Here is a 13,144-nt window from a genome sequence, read left to right as displayed (position 1 = left end):
TAATGTAGAGACTTGTTCTCTCATGTGCATGAGAAAGGAAGTAGTCACTGTTTCTTTTAGCTGGGTATTTCCTTTTCCAGAAATTATTATAGATTCTCTGTTCACAGTCATGGCTTTCATTTTTCATCTCTACCTGCTCATACAGATTGAAGAAGCGTGAGAAAGAATAGATATATCAATAGAATTATGTTCAACTAGTGCTAATTCTTCTTGGCTTTAGTAATGTCCCCTTAGTAGCAACCAACATTGCTATGTAACTGTTAGGGTTTTGAGTGCAACTTATTCTTCTACTTCATATTCCTTAAAAGTTATGTTTTATAACAAATGTAGCTTATGGAATTCATTTGATTGTCTCTTCCTCACTTAGGTATTCAGATAAGGTTATTGGCTACTTGATCCACATTTGTAACATATTTAAAGATAAATATTTTATATATATATATATATATAATAGTAAGACCAATTGTTGTCAGGGTACCCACCACCTGAGCTGGAAGACTGGAAGACAGGGATGGGGAACAGAATGCGGCTCCTATAATCTATGAGGAAATGGTCAGTGACCTGCTACACCAGTTAGACACCCACAGGTCTATGAGGCAGGATGAGATCCACCCAAGAGTACTGAGGGAGATGGTTGAAGTGCTCACTGAGTGACTTTCAATCATTTATCAGCAATCCTGGTCAACCAGGGAGGTCCCAGTTGACTGGAATTTAGTAAATGTGAAGCCCATCTACAAGAAGGGTTGTAAGGAGGATCCAGGAAACTACAGGCCTGTCATTCTGACCTCAGTGCAGGGGAAGGTTTTGGAGCAGATCATCTTGAGTGTCATCAAGTGACAGGTGCAGGACAACATGGGGATGAGGCCCAGCCAGCATGGGTTAAGGAAAGGCAGGACCTGCTTGACCAACCTGATCTCCTTCTATGACCAGGTGACCCACCTGGTGGATGATGGAAAGGCTGGGGATGTTGTCTACCTAGACTTTACTAAAGCCTTTGATACTATGTCCCATGGCATTCTCCTGCAAAAGCTGTGGTTCATGGCTTGGACAGGTGTGCTCTGCTGGTGGTGAATGGTGCTACATCCAGTTGGTGGCTGGTCACTAGTGGGGTTCCCCAGGGCTCATTATTGGGGCTGGTTCTGTTTAATATCTCTATTGATGATTTGGACAAGGGGACCAAGTGCACCCTCAGCAAGTTTTCAGACCACACCAAGTTGGGTGAGAGTGTTCATCTGCTGGAGGGTAGAAAGGCTCCGGAGAGGGATCTGGTGGGGGTAGGTCTCTTCTCCCAAGATGAGAAGAAATGGCCTCAAGTTGCACCAGAGGAGGTTTAGGCCAGATATTAGGAAAAATTTCTTCACTGAAAGGGTTCTCAAGCATTGGAACAGGCTGCTCAGGCCAGTTCTGGAGTCATCATCCCTGGAGGAATTTAAAGCTGTGTAGATATGGTACTTGGGGACATGGTTTAGTAGTGGACTTGGCAGTTCTAGGTTAATGGTTGGACTTGATGATCTTGGAGGTCTTTTGCAACCTAAATGATTCTATGAGTCTTTCTAAAAATATATTAAACTGCTTGTTACCACCAACTTCATTTAAAGTTAGGACAATGAAATAAATATTCAGCTTGAAATAAGAAAAATTCAAACCATTTAATTAAAAGCATTGCTTTTTCTTAAATGTTGAGAGCTTTGCTTTTGTAGAAACAGGAATGTATAGATGTTTTCAGATTAAATAAAGTTAATTTCAATTTGAAACTTTTTAACACACAGTGTTTTGAAGCGCGGATGATATTGTGGTAATGCTACATACTTATAGGGCGAAGGAAAAGTGCCTTTGGGCAAGTGGGCCATAACTCACTGAATACCTGTGGTACTGCAGCAGACTACTTAATGTTTAGTATGCATTGTCTTCCTGGGCATAAGACAAATTTCAAAGAAAGGACTGATGTTTCAGAAGGAAATTTGTGATATTCACATTCTCTGAACAGATAGAGACATAATTCTCTCTCCCAGGATTTTTCCTGGAGAAGCACAGAGAGAAGAAGAAAAAAAAATTCATATCTCTACTTGCTGCTCCTGTTGTTTTTGTACATGTGGAATGTGTGAGGAAGATTGTTTACCTGAAGTGATTTGTCAATTAGATTCTGCTGAGGATTGTTTTGATTCCTTGGCCAATTGGGTCAAAGCTGTGTCCTGGCTGTCTCAGACAGTTACGGGTTTTTCTTCAGTATCTTTTTAGTATCTCTTTAATATAATATAGTTATAATATAATATTAATGTAATATAGTATAGTGTTAATAAAGCAATTGTTCAGCATTCTGAATCATGGAGTCAGATGCCAATCATTCCCTGCATCGGGGGCACCTTGCATTCAATAGGAATTTACTTGGGGACATTTGACTTTGCAACTCTTAAGGTAGATGTGGTCAGTATTAGCCTAATTTGTTTCTTCCCAAGTCAGTGATGAAGCTCTAATGCTTGAATGACAGCAGAGTTATGCTGAATGCTTGAGAAAATTTCATACTTAAAAGTTACATTTTAAAATTATATTAACTGATTTGATTAAAGAAGAACCATCCAGAAAAATTTAAAGGAAATTATAAGATGTACTGCAATGGCATAATCATATATTAGGGTTTCAGTCTATTTTGAAATTAATTTTAGATCTGGCATACTCATTAGGTGGCATCTAACATTTGTTTTGAATTATGGTTCTATTCAGAAAAGCCACTATGTAAAAGTGGCATTTTTGTACTATTGCCATCATCTATAAGTTGTGTCTGTTAGGTTACAAAAGAGCAGTATTTTTTTAACTGCTTTTTACTTCTCATAGTTTGGTTAAGAGATAATATGCAATTACTATGTTCTTGCAATCAACAGAGTAATTTATCTTTTATACTGATGTATACTTATTGAAGTCAGTGGAATTTCAGAGGGTATAATTTGATGCAGTTATGCCACTGTCAGCCAGGACCAAATATGAATTTCCACTGAATTATCAATTTGTTGTTAGACATGAAAAATTGTCCTATATTGTGAATCCATATAGACTATACACAAAAGGGAACTCAGGTAAAACCATCTTTTTACATACAAACCTCTGCAAATAGTTTGTATAAAATCATTCAAGAGGAATGAGAAAGCCCATGATGTCATTTTTAGAGTCACTTTGCCAGATAGCACACATCCCTATTTTAAAAACATTTATGATTAGTGGTAAATTTTACAAAATGAGGCTTGTAAAACAGGAACTTTTAATAGAAGCATAATTTCCAGTTATTCTGTTTAAGTGAGTACATATTTATGTTCAGTGTGAGCTTACTAATACTATTTTTTTAAATTTGCTTTGTTTCAGCAAAGCCCACAAATCCTCTTTCTGTAGGCACCATTGTACCCCCTCCAAGGCCTGCTTCAACACCAAAAGTGTCTACAGGGAAACTTAGTGGAATTAATGAAACAGTATGTATTCATTGTTGGGTTTTTTAATTCTCCATTGTACTCAATTTCAGATATATCATTTACACTGTGCCCTGGTTTTGGCTGGGATAAGAGTTCATTTTCTTCTCAGTAGCTGGTACAGTGCTGTGTTTTGGATTCAGTATGAGAATAAGGCTGATAACACACTGATGGTTTTGGTTGTTGCTGAGCAGTGCTTACCCTGAGACAAGGGCTTTTCAGTGTCTCATGCTCTGCCAGTGAGGAGCTGCACAAGAAACTGTGAGGGAGCACAGCTGGGACAGCTGACCTGAACTGGTCAAAGGAATATTCCACACTATAGAACATCATGCCCAGTATATAAACTGGGGGGAGTTGGCTAGGAGGGGCCAAACACAGCTTGGGGATGTGCTGGGCATCAGTTACTGGGTGGTTATCAACTGTATTCTGTATCACTTGTTTCTCTTGGCTTCTGTTACTCTCTCCTCTCGTCTTACTATTATTATTACTAATGCTATTATTATTATTATATTTGTTTTGTCTTTTTTTTTCTTTCAATTATTAAATTGTTTTTTGTGTTGGGTTGACCCTGGTTGGATGCCAGGTGCCCACCAAAGCCGCTCTATCGCTCCCCTCCTCAACTGGATGGGAATAGACTTGAGATGAGGATGGGGACAGATCATCCACTGATTACCGTCATGGGAAAAACAGACTCAACTTCATGAAAGTAGTTGAATGTATTACCAATCAAAACCAGAGCAGGATAATGAGAAGTAAAACAAATCTTAAAAACACCTTTCCCCCACCCCTCCCTCCTTCCTGGGCTTAACTTTATCCCTGAATCTCTACCTTCTCCCCCCTAGCAGCACAGAGGGATGGGCAATGAGGGTTACAGTTAGTTCATCACGTGTTCTTTCTGTTTCTCCTTCCTCCTCAGAGGGAGAACTCCTTCCTCTGCTCCAGCATGGGTCTCTTTCCACAGGATGCACTCCTTCAGGCACAGCCTACTCCAGTCTTGGGTCCCCCACAGGGTCACAAATCCAGCCAGCAAACCTGCTCCAGTGTGGGTTCCTCTCTCCATGGGTCCACAGGTTACTGCCAGGAGTCTGTTTAAGTGCAGGCTTCCCACACAGTAACAGCTTCCTTCTGGCATCCACCTGCTCCAGTATGAGTCTCCTCCATGGGCTCAGGGTGGATCTCTGCACCACCATTGACCTCCACAGGCTGCAGGGGCACAGCTGCGTCACCATGGTCTTTACTATGGACTGCAGGGGAATCTCTGCTCTGGTGTCTGGAGCACCTCCTCTCCCTTCTTCTGCACTGATCTTGGTGTCTGCAGAGTTGTTCCTCTCACATATTCTCACCCCTCTCTTCTCTGTCTGCAATTTTCTTCAGCTCAATAACTTTTCCCCTTCTTAAATATGTTACTCCAGAGCCGTTACTAATATCTCTGATTGGCTTGGCCTTAGCCAGCAGCAGGTCCCTCTTGGAGCTGACTGGCATTGGCTGTGCCAGACATGGGGGAACCTTCTAGCGGCTTCTGACAGAAGCCATCCCTGTAGCCCCCCACAATCAAAACCTTGTCACACAAATCCAATACATTCTTATCTCAACCCATGAAGCTTATCTTTCCTTTCTGATTCTCCTCCCCATTGGGGGCAGGGAGGTGAGGGAGCAGCTGCATGGTACTCAGTTGCCAGCTGGGGTTAAACTACAACACACTGTTACAGTGGAGTTACTTTCTAGACAATGTTCAGGGAATCACATACTCAGATTTTCACTATTGCTGGATAGGCATGAAGTTGTTCACAATAAACATGCTACTATAACAAAATATTTTTTTACTGAACTTGAAAGGTCCAAACCATAAATTTTGCATCAGCAGAATATTTTTAATTGAACAAATCAATAGCTTGAAAATTAAAGGATAGCATATGTGTAGGATTAAAATTTTCAAAATATGAAATACTAGTGAAATTATAAACAAAACTCAATTGATTTAGTGACATCACCAAAGTTTTGGGGAATGAATGGGATTGAGTAGATCTTTATCAGTCATGTGTTGACACAAGTAGCCCTGCTGTGACTTCACCCTGTCCTTGGTGCTGGTTGGTAGAGAAGGGAGGTGGCAGATTGCAGCAGCTGCCCATCTGGCTAGTGAGAGATTGCACGCCACCTTAATCTCTGCTCGCTCCTTGCAGTGCAGGTCCATCTGCTGATAAGGAATGTGGCAAAGAATGCAAGTAGCCAGACAGCATATCTGGCCAAGCCATGCTTAATCTCTTCTATGAATATTATGATTCTTTGGGTTTCATTTGACTTACTGACTTGGTAAAATTTTACTGTGGTAAGATCCTCTTATGTCTTTCAGAGTAGCAAGATATTTTCACCATATTCTCATTATGGAAAAAAAATCTGGTCTTATGCATTAACAAAACTGAAACATTGTCTAACTCTTTTGCTTTTCTCTTATGGTATAAGGTCAGAGTAGAGTTCATTTTGAGATTATTTTCTAATTTCAATATAACATTGTAGTAATTGCTCTTAGACCAAGAAATCTGTTCTTGATATCATCAGAATTAAAGAGAAAAATTTAGCTGGTATTGTTCTTGTCATGGTTTGACACTGGCCAAACACCGGGCACCCACGAATGCCGTTCACTCACTCTCCTCTGCTTTCAGTTGGGCAGAGGAGAGGGAAAAAAAAAATTAACTAAGGGCTCATGAGTTGAGATGAGGATTGGGAGAAAACATTCCAAGGGCAAAACAGGTTAAAATTTAAAGGTGTAATGTAAATTTATTGTTAACAAAGTCAGAGCAGCATAATGAGAAGTAAAATAAGCCTTTGAAACACCTTTTTTCCCTCCCAGCCCCTCCCTCTTTTCCACTGACAGTGCAGGGAGACAGGGCATGGGGGTTTTGTTCAGTTTGTCACCCAAGACCTTTTTTTGTTTGCTCAGGGAGAGAAGTCTTTCCTCTGCTGTGCCATGGGGTCCCTCCCACTGGAGACAGCTCTCTGTGAACTTCTCCAGCATGGCTCCAATCTCATAAGCAGCAGTCCTGCCAAAATTGCTGCAATGTGAGTCCTTCCCACAGGCAAACAGTCTTTCCAAAACTGCTGCAGCGTGGGTCACTCATCCACAGGGTGCAGTCCCCTAAGGATAGGCTGCTCTAGTTTGGAAACAAGGGCCCTCTCTCTCTATTCAGCTCTCCCACTGGATCATAGCTTTCTCCAGCATCCACCTGCTCCAGCATGAGTACTTCTCTCATGGGCTGCGAGTGGATCTCTGCATCCCCTGTGGACTTCATGGACTGCAGGGGCACAGCTTACTTTACCATAGTTCTCACCACGGCCTGCAGAGGAATCTCAGCTCTGGCGCTTGGAGCACCTCCTCCCCTTCTTTTACCACTGACCTTGGTACTGCCATGTTGTTTCCCTCATATGCCCTCACTTCCTCCTCTTCTCTGACTAGAAGAAAACTGCTGCCCATAGGTACCATTGCAAACAAGTTCCACCAATAGAAAGATTCTTGCAGGATCCCACAGCACCGAGAGGTTGACCTCATCTAGGTTCCGTGTCAGGGAGTTGCTCATCATGTTTCCGCTGCTGGCCAGGTGGCCCCATTGTTAGTGTTCAGGAACACATAATCACGAGAAATGATTATATGCAGGTGCTTTTATTGAAGAGCTCTGGGTGTCAGGGGTACAAACCCAAATCTGACTCCGACATAAGTTCGGGATGAACATGTTTTTATATTCTACTGTTATATAACTTTCATGTTAATTATTAAACTTACATTGTTCTATAGTATACATAGATTTCAGCCAAGCATAGCCACCTTAGACTAGGAACATACAGTTTCTCATTGTTCTTCTTATGATTATACAATAATTATTTTAATTACTAAACAATCATCACATCTAGTAATTATACTACTTACGCAGGTAAAACACAAGGCTTAACATTTCTGAGTTTTATCTTAGCATTTTTCCAAGGCCCTACTATCACCATTGCCACCACGTGGGCAGTAGTGGCGGCTGCAGTGCTGGCAATATTTAACATCTCTCTTCATGCAGGGTGCTGCTGCCCCTGCCCTTCTACCTGCATCATAGCTAGCTAGGGGCAGCCAGGCAGGCAAGGCTCACCATGGACCACACTGAGATGTTGGTGGCATCGCCACCCCTGGAAAAAACTGCGTGTGCACTGTTTTGATTTTCTTCTTAAATATGTCATCACAGAGGAGTTACCAATCTCTCTAATTGAGCCAGCAGCATGTCCATCTTCAGAGCCATCAGAGATCGGCTCTGTCGGACATGGTGGAAGCTTCTAGCAGCTTCTCACAGAAGCAACTTCTGTGGCACTCCCCTGCTACCAAAAAATCAAAAAAAAACCAGGCTGTGCCAAATCAACACAGTTCTGCTATAAAGTATGATTCTGCAAAAATTTACATGTGTTGGAAATTAGCTATTATCTGGATATAAGTGGAAGATTGCAAGTTGTCTTCATTATATGTCGTGTCCTTTTACAATTCTCAAAGTCTATATAAAAATCATATACTCAGTGACAAGTGTGATAGAACCAAAAAAAAAATAAAATTACCCAAACAAAGCAGATGCTTCAGGAGTTCCAGTACCTTTTAGATAGGTTAATTGCAAATTGTTCATTAGTTATTTTAATACCTTAACAGTTAAATGGGTTATAAAACTATCCACAGATTTAGGGAGGAAGGAAGATCTCTAGACCAATCTCCTGCTCAGAGAAGGGCCAACTTCAAAATTGCATCAGGTTGGTCAGAGATATGCTGAGTTTTGAAAATCTTCACGGAGGGAGATCTCACAACCTCTTTGGACAACTTGTCCCAGGCCTTAACCACAAGGTTACAAGAAGGAATTTTTTTCCCTGTGTTCAGCTGAAATTTCCTTTCTTATAGCACTTGCACCTCTGAATAGAGCCTGGCTCCATCTTCTTTGTAGATTGTGAAAGACTGCTAGTGTATCCCTTCCTAAATTTCTCTTCTTCAGGCTGAACAAACTTAGGTCCTCCTTCAGCCTCTCCCTCTCTCTCATGTCCTCCAGTCCTCAGCTATTTTAGTTGCCCTCTGCTGGGCTCACTTCCATTTTGTTAGTAGCTCTCCTTTAGGTCTGAAAATCCACATTTGCTGCACGCGTCCACAGGGCTATAGGGTTAGGTTCTGCTACTGTGTTACAGCACAATTACTGTCAGGCTGTTACATAATCAAATACATTAGATTTACCTAGCCAGGCAAAAAATTAATAATGATAAGTTCTGAAATAATGGGATTCATTCCCATAGAAAATGTGGGTGCTCTGTTTTACACTAAAACTAGGATAGATAAAGCATTAAAAGAAAGATGTTGAGAAACACTGTAAAATTGATGGGGGAAAGAAATGAAGGGCTATTTACAGATTTTTTTCATCTTTTTAAAATCACTTTCTGTCTCTGTAATACCCTTGTGATCTCTCGTGTTTAAGCCTAGGCCATTCAGCCCTCCACTGACCTCTAACTCAAGTCCACCACCTGCAGCTCCCTTGGCACATGCAGAGAGCATTTCCTCAATATCTTCTGCTTCCCTCAGTGCAGCAAACACACCTACAGTTGGTAAGTTAACAATTTTAATTAATTTTAGAAATGGTAACATTATGCCACTGAGTTCTACCTGTTAGAAACACCATTTCTTGGAGTTAGCTGTTCCATATGTGAATTCAGTCTAGGTACTTCAAGCATTCTTTGCAATACCTGCTTCTAAATGACATGAGAGACAAGACAGTGGATTTGGCTAGATTAGACCATGGATCCAATTATGGTATGTTCTCTAGTGAAATATTTTTTAAAATTAAAATATTTCCTTAATTTGGATTTGGTATGCTGTCTATTCATCAAACACAATGTTATGTATTGTTCAGAAGATGTTATTGTAGGTGTACAGAAATATTTTGGGATACTGATAAATTTGAATTAATATAAATGTTCCAAAACTGAGTTATTTTTATGTTGTTATTTTAACTTTGTTCGTTATCCTGTAATTGCAATTTCCAAAGAAATTAAACTAATGCATCTTTTTCTTCAAGTTAGTGAAGTATTATAAGCTAAACAGAGGTGTTTACTGAAAGCAAAACAACCAACCAAATAATAAAGATGAATATGAAAAGCAAATCAGTCTTCCTGTGCTGCCACTAATTTTTTTTGTGGGACAGGAGAGGGGGATTACTTGTGGGGGAACATTTTAACTTGTTTCTGTAGTAGATTTGAAGTATTTCATTCCTGAACACTATTGCCACTTTAGTTCCAAGTAAACTTAGACTCTTGCATTAATGCTCAGGTCTCCTCCTCCTGTTTGCACCAAGAACACCTATTTTGCAGCCCTGTTCATGCACTGAAAAAGGCATGGCAAAAGGAGCAGAAGAATTACAAGCTCTACTAAAATATAAAAAGCTATCATTTAACAAAAGTTTTACAACATCACTGATTCCCACACCAATGAAGAAACCCAAAGTCCACAATCTTCTGTGGGCAAAGCACAAGGGTTGGAATCTCTGTGCAGTCCATGTCTGTGTGTCTTCTTCTCTGCTTGTGGAGTGGTCAGCGTTTTTTTGCACTTGATAGAGTTTCACATTCTTCACTGAAATCCACCTGGACTTTGTACCTGTTAAAACACAAATAAATCTACATCCCCGTAGGCACTGGAGGATTTTCTCAAAATCCCGGAGGTGAAGAATGGGTCCTTATGTGAAAATAAAACATTGATCAGTTCTGTTTCAGTCTCTATGCAATATTGCATAGAGAAATGTAAGATAACAGTAGTTAGGAATCAATCAAATAATACACATAATCAATAACACATACAAAATCATACAATTACCAAGCATTACAACACTGAACTGTCATCCCTGAGTCTGCGACAGCTGATAAACCTTAAAACAACAGAAAACTGGAGAATTCATGTCCGGATTCATGTTTCTCCAAACTCCCTCTGAAAACAGGCTCAGCTGTCATATATGGTCAAATTGCCAAGTCAAAAGGACTTGAATACTTTTTGATGCAGAAAACATCTGGGCTGATTGTCAATCACTCCATTCAAGTAGAGCTAGGGCTTGGCCAGAGCCCAAATTTTAATTGATGGATATCACTTAACACATTTTAAAACAAGACTCTTAAAAATAACAGTTATGAATAAGAAACCTTAGGGTTAAAAACCAATCAAACCATCAAATAATTGAATCCCTCCAAAGTTTCTTTCAGGATAGAGATTCTTCAAACACAGCAAACCTCTTGAACTCTCTGCTGGAGTACCTCTGTAATAATAACTGAAGAAAACCACAAAACTGGCAATCTGGATTTAAAAGAAACCCAAAAACATATGAGTAGTTAAGAAATAAAAAGACAATATCCTGAAGAGACACGTGTCTTGTAGATGATCACACAAAGAGATAGTGAAACACATGAAAGCCGTCTGTGAATACTACAACAATACCTTGATAATAATTCTTATCACAAAAGTCTGAGAATTCTCATTATATAATCAACTTATCAACAGGAAGTGTTTGAAGGGGTTAAGACAACCTTTTTAAAATATTCATATAACATTAACAACAATCATTATTTATCATTATTACTTATAAAAACCAAAAATAACAAAGGTTACAAACTCAATACCAAAAATCCCTAAAACTCAGAACCATTGGAGAATCAGTTGATGATCCCACAGATAGGATTTGATTGGTGTTTCCCAAATGCTCTGTCTTCAGAGACATTTTTGGTAATTGAATCATTACTAATACTTTTATCTTTATATGGTAGTTTCCCTCCCTGGGAGGCATTTTTCACAATAGAAGATTTCCATCTACATCATATTTGGAATAATATTGATTTGCATTGATTTCCCTTTTTTCTGCATCTTGGGCAAAGGCCTGGTGCTTTCTCACTTTTCTCATGAAAAAGAATTGGAATTCAGTAATACACAGTAGAAGAGTAAAAAAAACAAAAAATGACAGATATATTGGAAAGAGACGTTTAGAAAATTCAACTCGTATAAAGCTTTGTTCAACCGAAACATGAAGCCCCGCACTTGTAGCATTGTCTTCCAGAACTGTTGCTCTTTTGAAAGTTTGCGAAAACCCTTTTGAAGTTTTCACTGTGTGCTTTGAACATTCTCTCCATCCGTTCCTCCAACCGTTCCTCCACGATGGATGCAACATGTTGAGGTGTTCCCACCTTGCTGCACGCTTCCACCATCTCCGCCAGAGAGGGTTGGCCTAGGATTGCACTGATGACTCGTTTGCATTCCTGGTTAGCATTGGCAAACGCGAAGCTTTTACGTAGATGTGGTTTGACTGCCTCTTCAGCCACTTGTCTGTCCACTGCTTGCGTGAGTCAATCTGTGAATGAAGAGAAAGATTCTGAAGCTCCTTGGCTGATGTCTGTGTACATGGTATCTTGAGTTCCTGATGCTGCAACTTGCAAAATTGCCTTCCGCACTGCTTCCTTGATGTCATTCAACACCTCTCGTGGAAGTCTTTGTGCTTGTTGTGCTGGGTTGTCCTCAGGAGGATCACCTGCTAGCTGTGCCATGGTGAGAGTTGCATTGGGTCTGCCTTGATATCTGGCTCTCAGCTCACCGAGAGCTCTACTCCATCTTGTGTCCCACACAAGGGCTTGTGTGTCTGTGAGAATCATTGACACAAGAGACCTGAGATCATATGGTGTTAAGTCATATATATTGAAATTGCCTTTTAAAAGCTGTTTAAAATATGAAGATCCCAGTCCATTATCTCTGATGGCCTTGATTAGATCTTTGACTACCTCATGATCTAATCGCTCCCATCTCGGGTTCTGGCCCTGTGCATCATAATTCACAGGCATTGCAATGTCTCCTGTGCCAGTCATAGGGTAATTTCTTTCTTTTGCTAGTTTCATCCTAATATCTGCCCAATCTATCATTGGAGGTGTCTGTGCTGTGGGTACCTGTGTCTCCTTGGGCACTTGCCTGTAGAGTGGAGCCAACTGTTATGGCTGCTGCCATGCTGCAGTCTCCCCCATTTTGGGACTCACCTGTTACCTCATCCACAGGGGTTCCAGGATGAGGGAAGAGACGAGAAAGTTGACTCCATTTATCAGAAGGCTTGATTTATTATCATATGATAGGTAATATATAAAAACTATACTAAAAGAATAGAGCGAAGGATTTCACTACAAGGCTAAGCTAAGAATAGAAAAGAATGTATAAGAAAGGTCTTCTCCCAGACCGAGACCGGCAGACAGGTGAACTGTGATTGGCTCTTAATTGGAAACAGCATGAGGAGGCCAATCAGAGCTTTCCCCTGTTGCATTCCACAGCAGCAGATAAGAATTGTTTACAGTTTGTTCTGAGGCCTCTCAGTTCTCAGGAGGGGAAAAATCCTAAGGAAAGAATTTTTCATAAAACATATCGGTGACACTCACCGGCATCAATAGCATCTGCATCCCCTGCTGAGCTGTGCCCACTTCATTTCCAGGGAATGTTGACATTCCTGGAGTTGCCCTTGGTCCTGGCTGAGGAACAGGGATTTGAGATTCTTGAGCTGCTTGTGAACTCTGTGAGGATGAAGACTCAATAGTCATAAATGAAAGGGGAACACTTGCTGAGGAGGAAAAAAGCATGACTGCCTTGCATTGACTGAAAAACCTATGGAGGTTGAGCCAACAACTCTGGA

The 13,144-nt window shown here is 40.5% G+C and overlaps 1 protein-coding gene across 1 annotated transcript in view; it reads left to right on the top strand.

Moving 5' to 3' along the window:
* Positions 1-13,144, top strand: part of LOC127060961 (F-BAR domain only protein 2-like) — a 259,614-nt gene that overhangs the window by 211,981 nt on the left and 34,489 nt on the right. The window contains exons 15-16 of the mRNA XM_050986304.1: positions 3,355-3,458; positions 8,927-9,053. Of these exons, the coding sequence (XP_050842261.1) occupies positions 3,355-3,458; positions 8,927-9,053 (231 nt within the window). The remainder of the gene's footprint in view (positions 1-3,354; positions 3,459-8,926; positions 9,054-13,144) is intronic.

The sequence above is a fragment of the Serinus canaria genome, chromosome W (assembly GCF_022539315.1).
Source record: "Serinus canaria isolate serCan28SL12 chromosome W, serCan2020, whole genome shotgun sequence".
NCBI lineage: Eukaryota > Metazoa > Chordata > Aves > Passeriformes > Fringillidae > Serinus > Serinus canaria.
This window is presented reverse-complemented; position numbering and strand designations above follow the sequence as displayed.